Consider the following 16234-nt stretch of genomic DNA (forward strand, 5'->3'; position numbering starts at 1 on the left):
CTGAGGACCCCAGGGCCTTTCTGAAAGTGACAGGGTTGCCTTCATTTACTCAGCTTCCCCACCCGGAAGGAAGTCACACTCCTGTTAAAGTTCCCAAGGCCCACAGCCATTCAGGAAGTGAGCCCGGTGACCATGACATTCATGTACCCTGCCCACTGAGCCGTGAGCTGATAGTCGGAGCCCTAGTTCCTGGTATGGGCTCTGACACTGGCCACCTGTGCCACCATGGGTGACTCCCTTCCCCCTCTGAGCCTCAGTTTCCTTGTCTTGAAGAGAGGGGTGGTGCTAATTCCCGCCCTTCTCCTTTCCCAGGAAGGCAAAGGGGGAAATGGAATTGTGGTCCGTAGTGTGGAGAATTCTGAAGCATGGGGGGTTGCGGGGGGGATCCTGGTGCCACGACAGGACGCCACACACGCAGTGAGGGTCATGTGGGAAGACCCCTGCGCGTGTGCACGCACACACAGAGCCACGTCACGTAGGCTGAGCCCTGAACTGGGAATCGGAAGGTGGGGTCGCCGTCCCCACCACCCCCTAACACGCACGCGCGTGTGGTAACGTGTGTGCCGAATGTGCAGTTCACGTCGTGTCCCACGTGGCCGTGCCTGCGCAGTGCTCACGTGAGTCATCCCCAGAGATCACCCAGGAGCAACTCCTGCTCCCAGCCCAGGTGGGCTTCCCCGGGGGCTGGGCAGCTGTGGCCGAAGTTCCTCCCTCCGGTGCAGGGCCGGCTGGGACAGAGGCTGCCACAGCTCAGAAAGGGCCCTGGAACCTGCCGGGAGCCACTGGGGCCGGCACGTCCGCATTGCGGCTGGAGAGCGGCCGTGAGGCTGTCGGGCCCGGCACGACCCCAGTGACACCCGCTCTCCTCTGTCTTCACAGGCTGGACAACGTTCATGGCTCTCGGGTAGAACCCAGTGAAACGGCCAGAATGAATTCTATGGACAGGCACATCCAACAGACCAATGACCGACTACAGTGCATCAAGCAGGTGGGTGTGCGGCCTGGGCTCACTCCTCCTCCCCTGCCCAGCCTGGCCCAGCTGGCGAGGGCAGGGCCGCCAAGGCAGCAGAGCAAGAGAGGTGCTGGCCTGCCCTACGTAGCCGGGCCTCGTGGGCGCTGGGTGGAGGTGACGGCAGGCAAGGGCTCACTGCCTGGGTCTCCCTGACCCCCTCGTGAGAACGTTCCTGGCAGAGATCAGCCTAACTCCCGCATCGCACAGCAGGGCTCACCTGCCAGCTCCGCCCTGTCCTGTCCCTCCCCTCCCCTCCCCCCTCCCCCCTCCCCTCCCCCTCCCTTCCCCTCCCCTTCCTAGCTGTGTGATTTGGGGCCAGTGCCATGCTTTTCTGGGCTCTGCTGTGCCACCTGGGCCGCTGTGAAGATGCAGGGAAGTGCCCTTAGGGAATTTGATCATCTTACAGGAAAGGTAACTGAGGCACAGAGAAGAGAAGGGAGTCAGCTGAAGTCACACGGCCCAGCTTCACTTGTGTGAGGCAGGCCTCATCCCTGAGGGCAGCCAGCTCCCCGTCCTGTTGACGATCACACTGCGCTGAGGGGGTGCTCTGCCTGCCAGCCTCCTCTCCGGATTGTTCAGAGTCGGGGCACATTCCAGGTGGGCTCAGAGCCCCCCACCTCCCCCCCACTTTAAGAAGTCTGGCTGAACCAGGGTTGGTGGGCGCCCCCCAGTGTTGGCCGGGAGTGGCGCACCGCCCTCTGGGCGCAGCCTCCTTGGGGCCCTGAGTGCCTGTGCAGACTCTTAAGTGTTCCTTTCCTCCAGGAAGCGCTTTGACATCAAAGAGACCTGGGCCCAAATCCTCACTCCTCCATGTGCCCGCAGTCCCTGATCTCAGACCTGTCGCTTTGTTCCTCTGAGCCTCAGTTTCCCCACCCGTCACATGGGTCCGGGCTGTCGCATGGTGGCAGGGGCTGTTGTCCTCAGCGTCTCAGGGGCAGGGAAGCAAGCGCTGGGGTGAGCCCTCTGGCTTAGGTGGCTTAGCAGCACACTCAGGTCACCAGCATGGGCCACTGGCCTCAGGACCCCGGGGGGGGGGGGGGCAGAGCTCGCGGCCCCACCCCCCCTCCAACCTGCCCTCCCTGAGCGCCAGGGCCCGGTGGAGCTGAGGCTGGTCCTTGGGAACGAAAGCGTGTGTCTTCTCATAAGCATCGAGCACAGCTCTCTCTCGGAAGCCCGGGCAGGGTCTGAGGAGAGGAAATTGAAGAAGACTGGTTACAGATTGAACTCAGCCCAAACAGCTCCCCCAAACACCAATTACGCCTCTGCTCACAGTCACAGAATAGAAGCCAGACGGTGCCCTCCCTCCAGCCCTGCTCTTACCTCCTCCTGGAGGCTCTGCAGGGCTGTCTCCCGGCTCAGCCTGTGGCCCCACTTCTCCCAGCCCTGAGGGATGGGCCATCAGTGGCCTCCACCCCCAACAGTACAGTCAGGTGCATGAGCCCCTCCTAGCGCCAGGCACGGTGCTCCTTCTGACACCTGCTCACACCCTGACCTTTCTCCCGTGCCTGGCTCTGCGTCCCCAGAGATCAGGGTGCCCTTTACCCCTTTGAAGCATGGCACACGGGGCTCAGATTTACCAGCCAGCGAGGCCGAGCCCCCACTCCGCCACTTGCTAGCCACCTAACCCTGCTTAAGCAGCCACTCCACCCTGCTTGGTCTGCAGAATGATGCATCGTGATGGATGCCCAGCCAGTGTATGCCCGGGCAGCCGGAAGGCCAGGGATCTCCTCGGCCGCCCTCCCCCAGCCTGCCCGACCTGCGCATGTGCACACACGGGGCACGCAGAGCTGTGCGCTGGGGCCAGACCCCGACACGTTTGCGAGGGCGAGCGGGCCATCCAGAGCTCCCTACACTCCCACAGCCCCCTCCACACCTCCGGTCAGACACGGCTCAGCACTTAACGTCTGTCTGCTCCACAGCTGCCCCAGAGGGCGGCGTGTCTGGCTGAAGACTGTTGATTCTCAGACGTCCTCTAGCCTAATCAGAAGAGAAAAGCAAGCAGGTCTGCGTGCTCTGAGGATGACAGATGTGTTGGCTGTGCCTGGCTCTGGCGGGTGGGTCTGTGGCTCCCAGAGGGGGCCTTGCAGCCTCGGACTCCCCGCCCTGCCTCACTTCTACAGCACAGCAACCCCCCACCCCCACCCCACCCTGGTTCTAGCGTTGCTCACACTCACCATCCCCCAAGCAGCCCGCTGCCCCTCTTTCCTCCGGGCCGCTGGCTCGGCTGCCTTTCCCTCCCTCTCAGCCCCCGGGACGGGAAGAACCAGTGCCCTCTCCACAGTGTGCCCCACTCAGAGGTCACAGGCACATCTGGGCTGCACGTGCAAAGCCACACAAATCAGCGAATTCTTGCACAGCAGCCTCCCCCATCCCGTGGGCCCTTCTGAGCGTCTACACCCTCCATCTCTGAGCCCCACTGATTCCTGGGCACCCAGCCACCCCACCGACCCTGCTTTCTCCCTTGAGCTAGAGGCCCTGTGGGGCATGTGTCAGGCCTCCCTCCAGGCTAAGTTCCTTGGGGGCAGAGGACGTGTCGTATTCATCACAGTCAGCAGAGCCTAGCACGGTGCGCAGGCTGGGGCAGGGCCCACGAAAGCTGAGGGGAAGCAGGGGAGGGGTGAACTGATGGATGGAGAGGAGAGCTAAGGGAATGAGTGGGTGGGTGGATGGATGGACATAGGGATGGGCAGTTAGGCAGGTGGATATAGATAATGGATAGATAAATGGATGAATGAATGGATGGACGGGAGGTTGGAAAAATTCTGGATGGATAGATAGGTAGGTGAATGAATGATAGATGGGAAATGAATATAGTAGTGAATGGTTGAATGGGTAAGTGGGCAAGGGGATGGATGGATGGATGGATGGATGGATGGATGGATGGATGGATGGGTGGAGTGATTCATTTTTGGATGGATGGACAGGTTGTTTGATTCACAGATGAACTGATAAGAAGATGCATTCATCACGTGGTCTGGGTAGTCAATCCAACTTGGTCTAGGCTTTGTTGTCCCCTGCTCCTGCCCCAGCAGACTCAGTGGCCAGTGGATATAGCCCAGATCTTCTGAGGAATTGTGGAGACAGGCGGACTTTCTGGTGGGAGGTGAGCTGTTAGAACCCAGTAACAGCCACAGCCAGGGAGGCCTCTGCCATTGATTCACATCTGTGCTGTCATCCACTGACCATCAAAGGCTGGCCACTCCACATGGCGCTAGGGACCTGCTCTGAAGTGGCCAGGCCGCCGACCTACAACACAGATGGACCATCCTTTGGACAGTTAACTGCTCACCAACCATTTCTCCATGGGCCTGGCCTCGTGCCAGTCTTGAGAGTTCCACAGGTGAACAGGGCCCTATTTCTCCTCTCAAGATGCTCATAGGAGAGAAGAAACTGTACCAAGTTCAGAGCAATAGCAATGGCACCTACTTGGTAATAGGGAGGTCATTATTTACATCACTCCTAAACTTTGTAGCAGTCCTGTAAGCTGTGTGACAGCTTTTTACCAATGTGTGACCCCATTTTACCGATGAGGGGTCTGGGGCTCAGTGACTGAGATAAATAAGTCTGACCCAGGTCACCCGTTCCTGTGCAGTCCAGTGACCTCATAGAAGAAACAGGAAACAAAAGCGCAGAGAGGGGAGGGGTCTTGGGCCAAGGCCACAGAGCCACACAGCAACAGTCACTGAACGGGATGCCCTGTGCCCAGTGAGTCAGGCCCACCAGTGACCACCCAGAGCCCAAGCTGAAGGCCACATGAGCTGGCCGGCACAAAGGTAGAGAAGCTTGGAGGTGGGCTGGCCAAGATACGGACGGCTGCGTGCTCAGGGCCCAGAACAAAACTGGGCCCCTGGGACTGGCCTCAGAGGCCACTTGTGAGCCCAAGAGCCCTGCAGGGTGAGGGTGCTATGGGCGGGCAGCTCTGAGAGCAGCATGTGGCGACTGCTGACCCTGCTAATTGGGTGTGACATCACATAAATAAACGGAATAACTCGGTTAGCAGAGAGAGGCTGCTGGGCAGGGAATTAGCCGATTTGCATGGCTTTCCACTCGGAGCCCAGACGGCCAGGCCACCCGTGGCCTCGGAGGGGGCACGGTTTAAAGAGAGAGCATAGGAGGCGGAGGTGAGGACCCACCCCTGCCCTCTCCAAGGGCCCTTTTCTCCATGTGGAGGTTCCTCCCAGCTCTGCCTGTGCAGAAGGAGCCCGTGTGAGCCAGGGCTGAGAGCTGCACGGAACAGCTGTGCTTCCCGGGGAGACTCCGAGAGGCAGAGTCAGGGCCAAGGGCAGCCCCGCGTGGGAGCACCCCACGCGCCAGGCGCCTCGCCAGGGGCCGCACGAGTCTCATCTTGTCCAGCCTTCCCCGGCCCCGTGACGGAGGGCCTGCTGCTGTTTGCCTGCCCTCTCTCTCTCCTTCGCTGCTCCCTCTCCCTTTTCTCCCCTAGAGGCACCTTGTTCTAAGTCATTTCACTCTCTTCCGTCCATTTTTAAATTTTTCTTGCACAGACCACGTTGTAACGATAGTCACAAAACCCTAAGCGAAAGAAACAAAAGTTTCCCGCCGCTAAGCCGTGATCTGTCATCCCCCTTTTACAGAAGGGCCGACGGAGGGAGGTTGGGGAAGGTGAGGGACTGCCCTGGGTCAGCAGCAAGTGGGAGGTGAAGGCAGTCCCCCCCCCCCCCGCAACCGCAGGGGAAGCCACTGTTCCCTGTGTCTCCCAGCACCAAGGCAACAGGGGCCTCAGAAGTTCCCACCAACCCTTTTGCAGCTGGCCTCACCTCCGACCCTTGTGGATACGCCCTAGGTGTCCCTCTGGAGGACCCACAGTCAGTGACACCCATCGCTGGGATCCCAGCTCCACACCTAACCTGCTGTGTGACCCTGGGCGAGTCACCCACCTGCTGGGCTAAGGCCCAGCCCCCCGGGGCCTGGGGAGACCTGGGCGGGGGTTAGAGAGTGAAGCGCCCACCACCCACCCAGTGGGCCCCGTGGCCTGGGTCCCAAGCAGAATCTAGAGGCCTTGGTGTCAAAATTCAGGCTCTGTTGACTCAGACCCGCTGACCGGGAGGGGCTTGAGCTCAGGCAGGGACCCCTCCCGACAATGCCAGCAGCTTCTGAGCCTAGCCAGACTGGGCCCGGGGAAATCTGGCTTTGGGGAGCTAAGTCACACACACGAGACCCCAGTGTGAGAATAGCCTGGGCACAGTGTGCTTATAGTTGACTCCCTGGCTGAGTTTGGCCTGGGGGTCTCTTTCTGATCCACCTGACCCCTGCCCTTGGTGGGCCATGGCCGCACTTGCTCTGAAGCCAGAGCTGGTGGACGTCCAGACCTGGGTGGTGATGGTTAGCAGGAGTGGGCTTCACCAAGAAGGAATCTCCAGCGCAAGGCTGCCCTGGCTTAGGGAGAGCCAGTCCCCAACTTGGGGGTCACAGGCTACCCTCCTGAACCCTGCAGAGCTCACCCGCCCCCACTGCCAGCATCCAGGAAACACTTTAGTACTATCGTGTTTCTCCAGACCTTGGTTTTCCCATCTTTGCAATGGGGCTACTAACCCCCATCCTGCCAGGGATGAGGTGGGGTGGATACAAAGGGAAAGCGAGAGAGAGGGAGTTTGGGAAGGTTCCTTATTCCTGGCCCGCCCCAGAGCCACTCCTCCCCAGTGGGGCCTGGGGTCTTCGCCACCCCAGACCTGCACGTTGCCCTCCTGGCCTTGTTCCTGGAGCTTCATGCTGCCTCCTTCCCTCTCCCACAGCACTTACAGAACCCTGCTAACTTCCACAATGCCGCCACGGAGCTGCTGGACTGGTGTGGGGACCCGCGAGCCTTCCAGCGGCCCTTCGAGCAGAGCCTGATGGGCTGTTTGACGGTGAGTCTGCACCCCCTCCCCCACCTGCACCCAGGGCGGATGCCTGGGGACCCGTGTGCCTGTCCAGCTGTCGGAGAGGCCGCAGATAACAGAGGATGAGAGATAGAAAGACAGCAGTGCTGGAGGGCACAGCCCGTCTGTGTGCACCACCCCCCCCCCAACATACAGCCTCCGGGAAACCAGTCTGATGGGGAGACGCGGCTGTCAGAGTGATACGGGCTCCCCACACCTGATGGGAAAGCACAGTGCCTCGCTGGGTTGGAGGGGGTGGGGAAGCTCCAGGTCTGGTGAGGGTAAATGTTCCACCCTCAGCAAAGCAGAATTTCTAGCCATTCTTTAAAAAGAAAAAAAAAAAGTTTATTTATTTGTTTTGAGAGAGGGAGAGAGAGAGTGTGCACACACAGGAGGAGGGGCAGAGAGAGAGAGAGAGAGGGAGAGAGACTCCCAAGCGGGCTCCACACTATCAACACAGAGCCTGATGCAGGGCTCGAACTCACAAACCGTGAGATCATGACCTGAGCTGAAACCAAGAGTCAGACTCTTAACCGACTAAACCACCCAGGCGCCCTGAGTCATTCTTTTATCCGGTGGTTCATTCGTCCATTTGGGCAAACGTCTATCGAGCTCTTTTTGTAGTCATCCATTCTTCTACCCATTCATTTAAGCATTTAATGAGCTCCTACTACATCCATCCGTCCAAATAAACATCGATTGAGCCCTCGTTTATCACATATGATCCCCTCTGCGAAGCCCTGCGAAAGCACAGAGTAAGACTTTGCCAAGCGCGATTCCCTCTTTAGCAGGGAGACTGGTGTGGAAAGAGATGGTCGAGAGAATTGTGTACGAGGTGAAGCGGCCCAGAAAAGGGAAGCGTGAACTGCCTGGGAGGTGGGGCGGTTTGTGGAAAACTGGGGCAAGGAGCTGCAGATACCCCTGCGGGTATCTTGGACAGCATGTGCAAAGGCCCAGAGAGACCACAGAACCCAGAGAGCCGAAATTCACTCAGCTTGATAAGGGCCTGGGTTGCAGGCTGGGCAGATGCCAGGCCCAGAACTTGTGGCATGATTTGCCAAGTCTCGGAGCTCACCGGCTGACAGCCATGGGGAAGGAGCTTGCTGCTTGTGAATGACCCCAGCCACATGACGTGCATCCATAAGCTCGAGGGAGCCTTGGGGACCAGCGAGGGCAGCTTCTCAAAAGGCCCTGAGTCAGCTTTTTTTTTTTTTTTTAATTTTTTTGAATGTTTATTTATTTTTGAGAGAGAGAGAGAGAGAGAGAGAGAGAGAGAGAGAGACAGAGCATGAGCAGGGGAGGGGCAGAGAGAGAGGGAGACACAGAATCCGAAGCAGGCTCCAGGCTCCGAGCCATCAGCACAGAGCCCGATGCGGGGCTTGAACTCACAAGCCGTGAGATCATGACCTGAACTGAAGTCGGACGCTCAACCGACTAAGCCACCCAAGCGCCCCAGCCCTGAGTCAGCTTTGAAGGGAACATGGGTAAACAGATTTCTGGAGAGCCCAGCTACCCCAAGGCTTGGAGAGGAGGAGCCAAGGCAGATGCCTGGCCAGGTAGGAATCTTTGGTGAAGTTCAGGGGCACCATGTTCCCTGAAAAGCTCCAGATGGGAGGGAGGCAAAAGGTCCAGCATGGCCCTGGCTGGAACAAAAGGAAGAGTGACATTCTCATGGGTCATCGTTATAAAACACCCCTTCTGTGCCTGCTACTGAGCGTGGTCCGCTGCATAGACCTTCTCACTGAATCTTACATTCCATGAAGCCGGCCCTGCCATTGTCCCCGTTTTATAGAGGAGGAAACTGAGGCTTGCCATGATGGCTTCCCAAGGTCACACAGCCAGCTAGAAGTGGGTGTGGGATTCAAGGCGAGACCCCTCTGCCTCTAGAGGGAATGCTCCTGGCCAGTGGGGATGCCAGCCGGGGCGGGGGGCGGCTCCTCAGGGCTCCTCCATTTGTCCGAGGCCGATGCTGTCTGGTTTCCTTGGAGCCACCAGGCCAAATCAGGCGCCGCCCAGCCCTCCTCATCCTCCAGCCCGCTGGGCTCCCCTCCCTCTACCAGCTCCCTTAATCCTCTTTGCGGGGATCCTGGTTCAGGCTAAGCCCCACAGGCAGGGACAGATGTTACTAGAGGCCCCCTCATTCCCATCCCAGCTGCCAGCAGCCATAAGTCAAACAGGAGGTGGGGGACCATGCACAAGGTGTGGCCAGACTGGCTGCCACAATCCCCCAGCACCCCGCCCCGAGCCTGGCCCTGCCTGGGATATAGGGATTCAGAGCTGAATCAGACAATGGCTCCATGCATGCTGGATGGGCATGGGGTGTGAGGTGACCAGTAGCTGGCCCCACCCCAGCTCTGCCATTTATTCACTGAACAGACATTCACTGAGGCCTTATGCCGGGCACTGGAGGAGTGCACAAGCACAGCGGACCTCTCTCAAGCAGCGTATGTTCCAGTGAGGGAGGCAGTCACTGAACTCATAAAAGAGTAAATAAGGACATACATCAGTGCCCTGTGAGAGGGGTAGAGTGCTGGCTGGGAAAAGTCTCCTGAGGAGGTGACCCCCAGCCGATACCTGAATGGCAAGAAGGAGTCATCCATGAGAGGGGAGGGTGCTCCGGGCAGAGGGCACTGCTAGTGCAAAGGCCCTGAGGCTTGATTTGTTCAAGGAACAGAAGGAAGTCTCAGATGGCTGGAGCACAGAAGAGGGAGAAGGATACAAGAAAAGGTCAAAAAGGGAAGCAGGAGAAGAGCTTGGATATTATTTGAAGGGTGATGGAGGGCCTTGAAGGATCTTAAGCAGGTGAGTGATGGGATATGATCTGGGTGAGGACAGAAGCACTAAGGGGAGCATCCTTGGAGGATAGGCTGGAAGGATTCTGGAGGTCTTCCCGGAGGAGGGAGCCCAGGGAGGAGCCCGTAGGCTCTGACTAGCCAGTGGGGAGGCTGTGGCTTCCTGGGCAGGGGCAGCTGTGTGGACAGAGGCACAGCGCCAGCTCTCCTGGGCCTCCCCTCCTCACACGACAGCCTAAGGCACGCACTTGTTCAGTGTGGGCTTTGACCCCCACCTCTCTGGCCTGCTGCCTAGCCAGAAAGGGGCCTTTGGTTCACCTGCCTCAGTTGCAGAGACGGGAGTTTGACTGTCCCTTGGAACTCAACAGAACCAGCAGCAGGGAAGTGCGGGGAATGGGGAGTCACAGAAGACAGTCTCAGTACCCAAGGCGTTTTCCTGGCTCCTCGGTCCTTATGAAGACCCTGCATGGCATGCAGGGGAAGGATCACCGCTTCTGTTTTACAAACAAGGCAACTCAGGCGGCGAGGGGACGGCGTCCTCCCGTCCCGGGGCCCCGCTGCTGGTCCTCCCGTCCCCCTGCACATCCTCAGCCCCAGCCATGTCCTGCGGGAGGGACAGGATGGGGGAGGTCAGAGATCCTAGGGGGCCTAAACAGGGCAAAGCTGCTGAGCTCCCCGCACGCACCCCTCCCCATCCAGTGGCAGGCCGGGCACTCCAGGTTGCCACGATCCCCTGGGTGACCCCTGGGAACAAATTCCTCTGGATCCGGCTTACTTGGAGGACAGAAATTAAAAACCGCTTCGCCTCAGTCAGTAAACGGGCGCATCTTTGTCATACTGGGGTTGGGCCCTGGGGTGAAAGCAGCCAGCAGCCCCCTCGCCCCACCCTCCCCTTCAGGCCCTCTGACCCCAGGATGCAGAAGTGCAGGAGCCCTGTGGCCCCTCCCAAGGGGCAAGGGGTGTGAGCCGTGGTCACCGCTTCAGACCACGTTTATCCTAACCGTGCCAGGGGCTCGCTTCCTGGCCCTTCCCTTAACATCAGGCCTCTCTGGACTCAGTCATCCTTCCTCCCCGAAGGTAGAACACACTTGATACGCTCTAGGAACAGAAAGAAGGAGGCCAGAGAACAGGAGAGGGGAGACCGGTAGGAGAGGAGGTGGCAGAGGGAAACAGGCGCCAGCTAGCTGAGAGCAGTGCCCTCCCCATCTCCCCTTAGCCTCAGAGAACTCGCTGCTGCAGCCGTCGGGGTATGTCCACAAATAGCATTCATTGAGCTGTGTGCCTAGTCCTGGCTCCCATCCTCTCAAGGAGGGCACTGCACAGGGGAGCCGACTGAGGCCCAGAGAGCTGAGTCACCTGGGTGAGGTAGGACAGCTAGCAGGTGGCGGAACCCCATCCCGTGCCTGACGCCAGAGCAGCAGCAGCAATAGCCACAGACACCTGCCGACCCCTGCACTGAGATGGGGAAGAGGGGCAGGGAGGGAAATGAGGGGCTTGTGTTACGACCGTGAGACAGAACTGGGACACACGGAGCTGTCGGAGCCCCCCAGCACACAACCTTGGCTATAGTGGGCGTCCTTGCATTTTTACCGAGGAGAAACCTGAGGCTCAGAGAGGTTAAGTAACCTGCCTTAGGCTGCACAGGATACGGTGGAGCAGAATTGGAGTGCAGGCCTGGCGTGCCGCCAGTTCCCCCTGACTCCCTCAGAGGGTGTCAGAATCCAGCCCCACGCCAGGAACAGAAGTCCTTTCCCTAGCCTCCCCCAGACAGCTTGTCCTGCTTCGGAGCCAAGAGGCTCACCACTTTTCAAGGCGACACTCTCTCTTTATGGGACTAACGTAACTGGCTGCGGGACCTTGAGCACACGCCCTCTGTCATCTCTGGGCTTCAGTCTCCCTCTCTGTGGCACAAGGGGCTGGACTCCCTGACCCCTAGGTCCCTCTGGGACCCCGGGTCCCCGTCTCAGGCCTCCCGGAGCTGGCTGGGCCTGGGCAGCCAGCAGAGGGCAGCAGCACCTCTGCGGAGGCCTTTGGGGAGGAGGGGTCTTCCCCTGGCCCACCTTCAGGAAGGGTTCCATGCCCCCCGCCGCCGAGGTGGAAGCAGGCCTCTGAAACACAACAGGATACACAGCCAAGTCCACCCCCGCCCCGCCCCGTCAGTCAGACCCACCTCACAGGACTTTCCTGGGGGTCCACAGGCTGGGCCAGAGGAAGCCAGGGGGTGCCTGGGAGCCTAGGGCCTCAGGGTCCAGCTTAGCCACGCCTGTGCTGTGCTGCCCTTCAGCAAGGCCCTACCCTCTCTGGGCCTTGGTGAAAGGAGGCTGTTGCCAGTGACCCTTCTGAACGCTGGGGCTCAGGGGATTTGGCGACAAGCTGACCTTCCCAGGCCTGCAGGACAGCCCTTATACCAGCACCAGGCCTCTCTTGCTCAATTTAGCTAGTTTGTTTTTTGGTTTTTTGGTTGGTTTTTGTTGTTGTTGTTTAAACCAGAGCAACAGGATTAGCCAGTATTGGCCAAACAGAGGGACCTTTGCCTTCCTGCCCTCAACACAGGGCCTGAGGGTTCTCCCTGCAGTTATGGCCTTAACCCTTTTGGGGCTGAAAAAGAGGGCCTCTCGTGGAAAGAGCCCAGGCTCCACAGGCTGACTGCCTGGGATTGCATCCTGGCTCTATCGTGGACAAGATTTGAAACCTTTGGTTGTTCTTCACACTCAGTTTCCTCATCTGTGAAACAGAGATAAGAATTCCGCCTCCAGGAGCTATCGTCAGAATTTGGCACTTTGCTGCGTACAAAGCTTTTACTTGGCCCCTCTTACCGGGGAGACCATATTCTCATTACACTATTTGCCCTTGTCAACATTTCCCACAAACAGCAGCCTCACTGATGCACTCGTCCAAACAAACTGCTCACTCACATCCACTCCAAGGTTCCACCAAAGAAAAGGGCACCATAGTCAACATCTAAGCTGAAGTGACCCTTCCCGACCCACTGTAGAGAGTGCCTGTCTCCAGACCTGAAATGTTCAACAGGCCACAGAGAATAAGCGGCCTTGGTTTTGCTGAGTGGACGGTGAGCCTAACAGTGAGGATGCCCTGCCCAGAGGTGGCCCAGAGCCTCTGGATCATGGGGTGTGTGTAGGGACAGGAGGTGCGGCAAGAACCACAGTCAGGGGCAAATAGAGACTGTGGAAAAGAGGCCCGGGGGGAACAGAAGGCTTCTGTGTCAGGGACTTCTGTTTGCAGCAGAGAAGCTGAGCAAACATTCAAACCTGAGAAGTCCTTTTTCCTCCTTGCCCTGGGACTTCCCAGGAGGTGGAGGGGTGCAGGGAGACAGGGCCCCATTCCAAGAGGCTGTGGGTATCCTGGGAAGGGGGAGTCCGCCGGCTCCTCCCTGGTTCACCATGGGCAGTTTGTCCAGGCCTTAAGTATCCATAGTTTTTAAACGAGAGGGTTGGCCTAGATTAGCTGTTTTCCCAACCTTTTTAGCCCTAGACCCCTTGTAACGAACCCTTAAATATAAAGCAGATAATGAAGAGCTATCCCAGTGGTTACAGAGGCTGGGCCAAAACCCATGGCAGCCGGAGGCCCTCTGAGCACCTGCCTCCGGGGCAGGTGGTCTCTAACGGCTTGCTGTCGGTGACGGAGTCTTCTCTTTCTCAAAAGAACGAGCTCCCACATCTGGGAGCACTCCTTTCCCACTCAGCCATGACCGCCCCAGCTGCTTAGCCTGCACCGACTCCCATCTTCCAAGGTCCTTCCTTCTTAATAAGTAAACCTAATTTTGCTGCTGTTAATGAGGAAGGCGGGCAGGAGGGAGCCGGTCTGGCAATGGCAGGACACCTGGGAACGGGTGGGGGAGGCATGAAGCCTGATGGGTGTGAGCCTGCAGAGCCGTCCGTGGGTCCCCCAGGAGCACCCCATCCCACACTGCCCCCAGGGACTGTCAGCCCCTCTAGCCCCTCACCTGTCCCCCTTCCGACCCGTACTTTGGAGGTTCTCAAGGAGAAAGAAGGGACCTCCGGGCTCCAAACACACAGCCATTATTAGCAAGCTTCCATCAACATGCTTATGGGAGCCTCCCACGTGCTGAGCAGGTGCATGGCGCCGGGTACAGACCCCAGGCTGAGCATGAGGGTCCTGCAGCCTCTGGGCTGGGGTCTGAGAGGCTGCAGGTCACCTGGCCCAGAGCGGAGCACTGGGGAGCATAGGCGTGTGCATCTGGAAAAGCCTTAGCGGTCTGTCGAAGCTGAAGCTCCGTGAGCAGCGTGTCCAGTGCTTATCCTCGAGCACAGATCTTGACTCGGGCTGAACCAAAGCTGCTGGGTGAGGGCAATGCCTAGAGAAGTGAGGGCAGTGAGCATCCACGATGGGGGGTGCAGGCGCTCAGGGAGGGGATGGGAAGAGGTGCCAGGAGACTTCCCGAGGGTCGGGATTCAGAAGGGAGTTTGGGGAACTGCTGTGGGGGAAGAGAGGCCTGGCCTGCAGCCACCCAAAACACGGTGGTACAGTACCCCCAGCCGCCTTCTGGAATGTGGCCGAATCGAGTCCTTGAAAGCTGTAGGGCCTGGGCTTTGGGGTCAGGCCCACCAGCCAACCGGAAACCCCTGAGGGCAGGGGCCAGGATCCCTGGGCCTGGCACGGAGGAGGTGCTCATCAGTGCTTGCTGAGTGAGCAAGGCACAATCTGAGTCCCAGCTCTGCCTGATCTTGGGGACCTGCCTTAGCCTGCGCACCTCACCTGCCTCACCTGTTAAACGGACACACGTGCCACTCTGGGCTCGGAAGCCGGGCGCCAGCAGGGACTCACTCTGCCCTTCCTCTGCCTCTTGCTCGCAGGTGGTCAGTCGGGTGGCAGCACAGCAAGGGTTCGACCTGGACCTCGGTTACAGACTGCTGGCAGTGTGCGCTGCGAATCGAGACAAGTTCACTCCGAAGTCTGCGGGTAGGTGACCGCTGGGGGTTCCACGGACGTCACTGGGCGGTGGGAGTATAACCAGATTCTAACTCAGGGCTGCATGCCACCCCTGTCAGCGGGTGCCTTGGTTCGTCCAGATGTGGCGTGAGCCTCCAGGGACCAGCAGCTTGTCCACCAGGCTGGGCAGCCCATGGCTGAGGCTCCGCCCCTCCTCTCAGGCAGTATGCTTACCTGTGGGGGTGCGTCGGGGCCCGTGAGGGTCCCAAGGCACACCACACCCCAACAGGCTAAAGGGAGACATGCACCATCTCATTTCAGCACCATGATGACCCCTTGGCATAAGCACTGGGATCATCCCCATTTTACAGAGCAGGAAACTGAGGCTCAGAGAAGCTGGAGAGGTTCCTCAGGTCACACAGCTGGAAAGTGCCAGAGCTGGGGCTGAGGCCTACACCTATACTCGAGTCAGCATTCTTGACCCTGACACTCCACCGTATTCATTCAGAACATTTGTACTTAAAACACAAAATGAAAGTGAGTCAGTGTGCATGCAGGGTTCTAGAGCCTGCTCCGCATAGTATTAGCCACTGCAACTTTGTCATTGCTTGGGACCTCCTGCCCCTATATTAAACAGAGGCCACAGAAGGTTCTAGCAGCATTCTGTGCGAGGGCTTTAACCACACCAAAGATACAGTTTTATATCTCACACCATCCTCAGCATCTTGCGTAAGGTTGGGGGTGCTGTGTAAGCTTTAACACCCGACAGAACTGAGACAACCCAGCCCTGTCACTTGCTGAGTGTGTGGCCTCCGAGCCTCAGTTTATCTCCTCGGGAAGGCAGGAATGATAATGAGACTTACCCTGCAGGGGTCGTCGTAAGTTCTAGAAACACGTGTGCATCGACAAACACAGCGTCTAGATGTTGTTAACCTTTTTTATGTTGGAGCAATTCATTGGAAAAGAAAAAAAAATCCATTATTTCCTTTGTATGATAATAAAACAGACGTTTTCTCTGAATTCGTCAATCAGTTCTTTGGAGTATATATAGAAACAGCCTTAACGAAAACGTTTAAAAGACTTCTCACGATGTATTTTCGTAAGTCTGCTCAACCTATCCTCTCTCGGATGCGGGTTCGTGCTCCTCTCCATGTATGTTTGCAGACCGTGCACACGGACGATAGGTCTTTTACAGGGTGTGTGAAATTATGGTTAGCCAGTCGCTACTCTAAGATCCTTGACGTGCCAGCCTGTGCTGGGATATCGCTGTTGTATTGAACTGCTTGCCAGAAAATGGTCTTGGAATCTCATAAGTGACGTCTATTCCTGATGGACTCTGCAGTTTTAATAGTAACTCAAGTCAATACAATTTTGACAAGGTAAAAATTGCTCCTTATCCAAGAAACATTTATATCCATATCTCTATGAAGCTCCTGCTCTGTGCGGGCACCTGGCCAGGTATGGGTTCCGACGAGGAACGCAACAGACGTGGTCCCACCTCGGGAAACTTACAGTTTAGAGCAGAGGTCAGCAGACTTCCGTGAAGAGCCGGACAGTAAGGAGCTCCGGCCTTGCGGGCTATACAAAAGCAAGTGTAGACAGTATTTAAACAAGTGGGTATGGCTAGTTCCAATAAAACCTCA

At 58.0% G+C, this 16234-nt stretch overlaps 1 protein-coding gene across 5 annotated transcripts in view; it reads left to right on the forward strand.

Moving 5' to 3' along the window:
• ZMIZ1 (zinc finger MIZ-type containing 1) overlaps positions 1-16234 on the forward strand; it is a 234249-nt gene that overhangs the window by 122898 nt on the left and 95117 nt on the right. For all 5 annotated transcript variants that reach the window (XM_040485550.1, XM_040485554.1, XM_040485553.1 and 2 more), the window contains 3 exons: positions 880-988; positions 6763-6876; positions 14516-14621. In XM_040485550.1, the coding sequence (XP_040341484.1) occupies positions 929-988; positions 6763-6876; positions 14516-14621 (280 nt within the window). In that variant the 5' untranslated portion in view covers positions 880-928. The remainder of the gene's footprint in view (positions 1-879; positions 989-6762; positions 6877-14515; positions 14622-16234) is intronic.

The sequence above is a fragment of the Herpailurus yagouaroundi genome, unplaced genomic scaffold (assembly GCF_014898765.1).
Source record: "Herpailurus yagouaroundi ecotype Mexico unplaced genomic scaffold, PumYag 163, whole genome shotgun sequence".
Classification (NCBI taxonomy): Eukaryota; Metazoa; Chordata; class Mammalia; order Carnivora; family Felidae; genus Herpailurus; species Herpailurus yagouaroundi.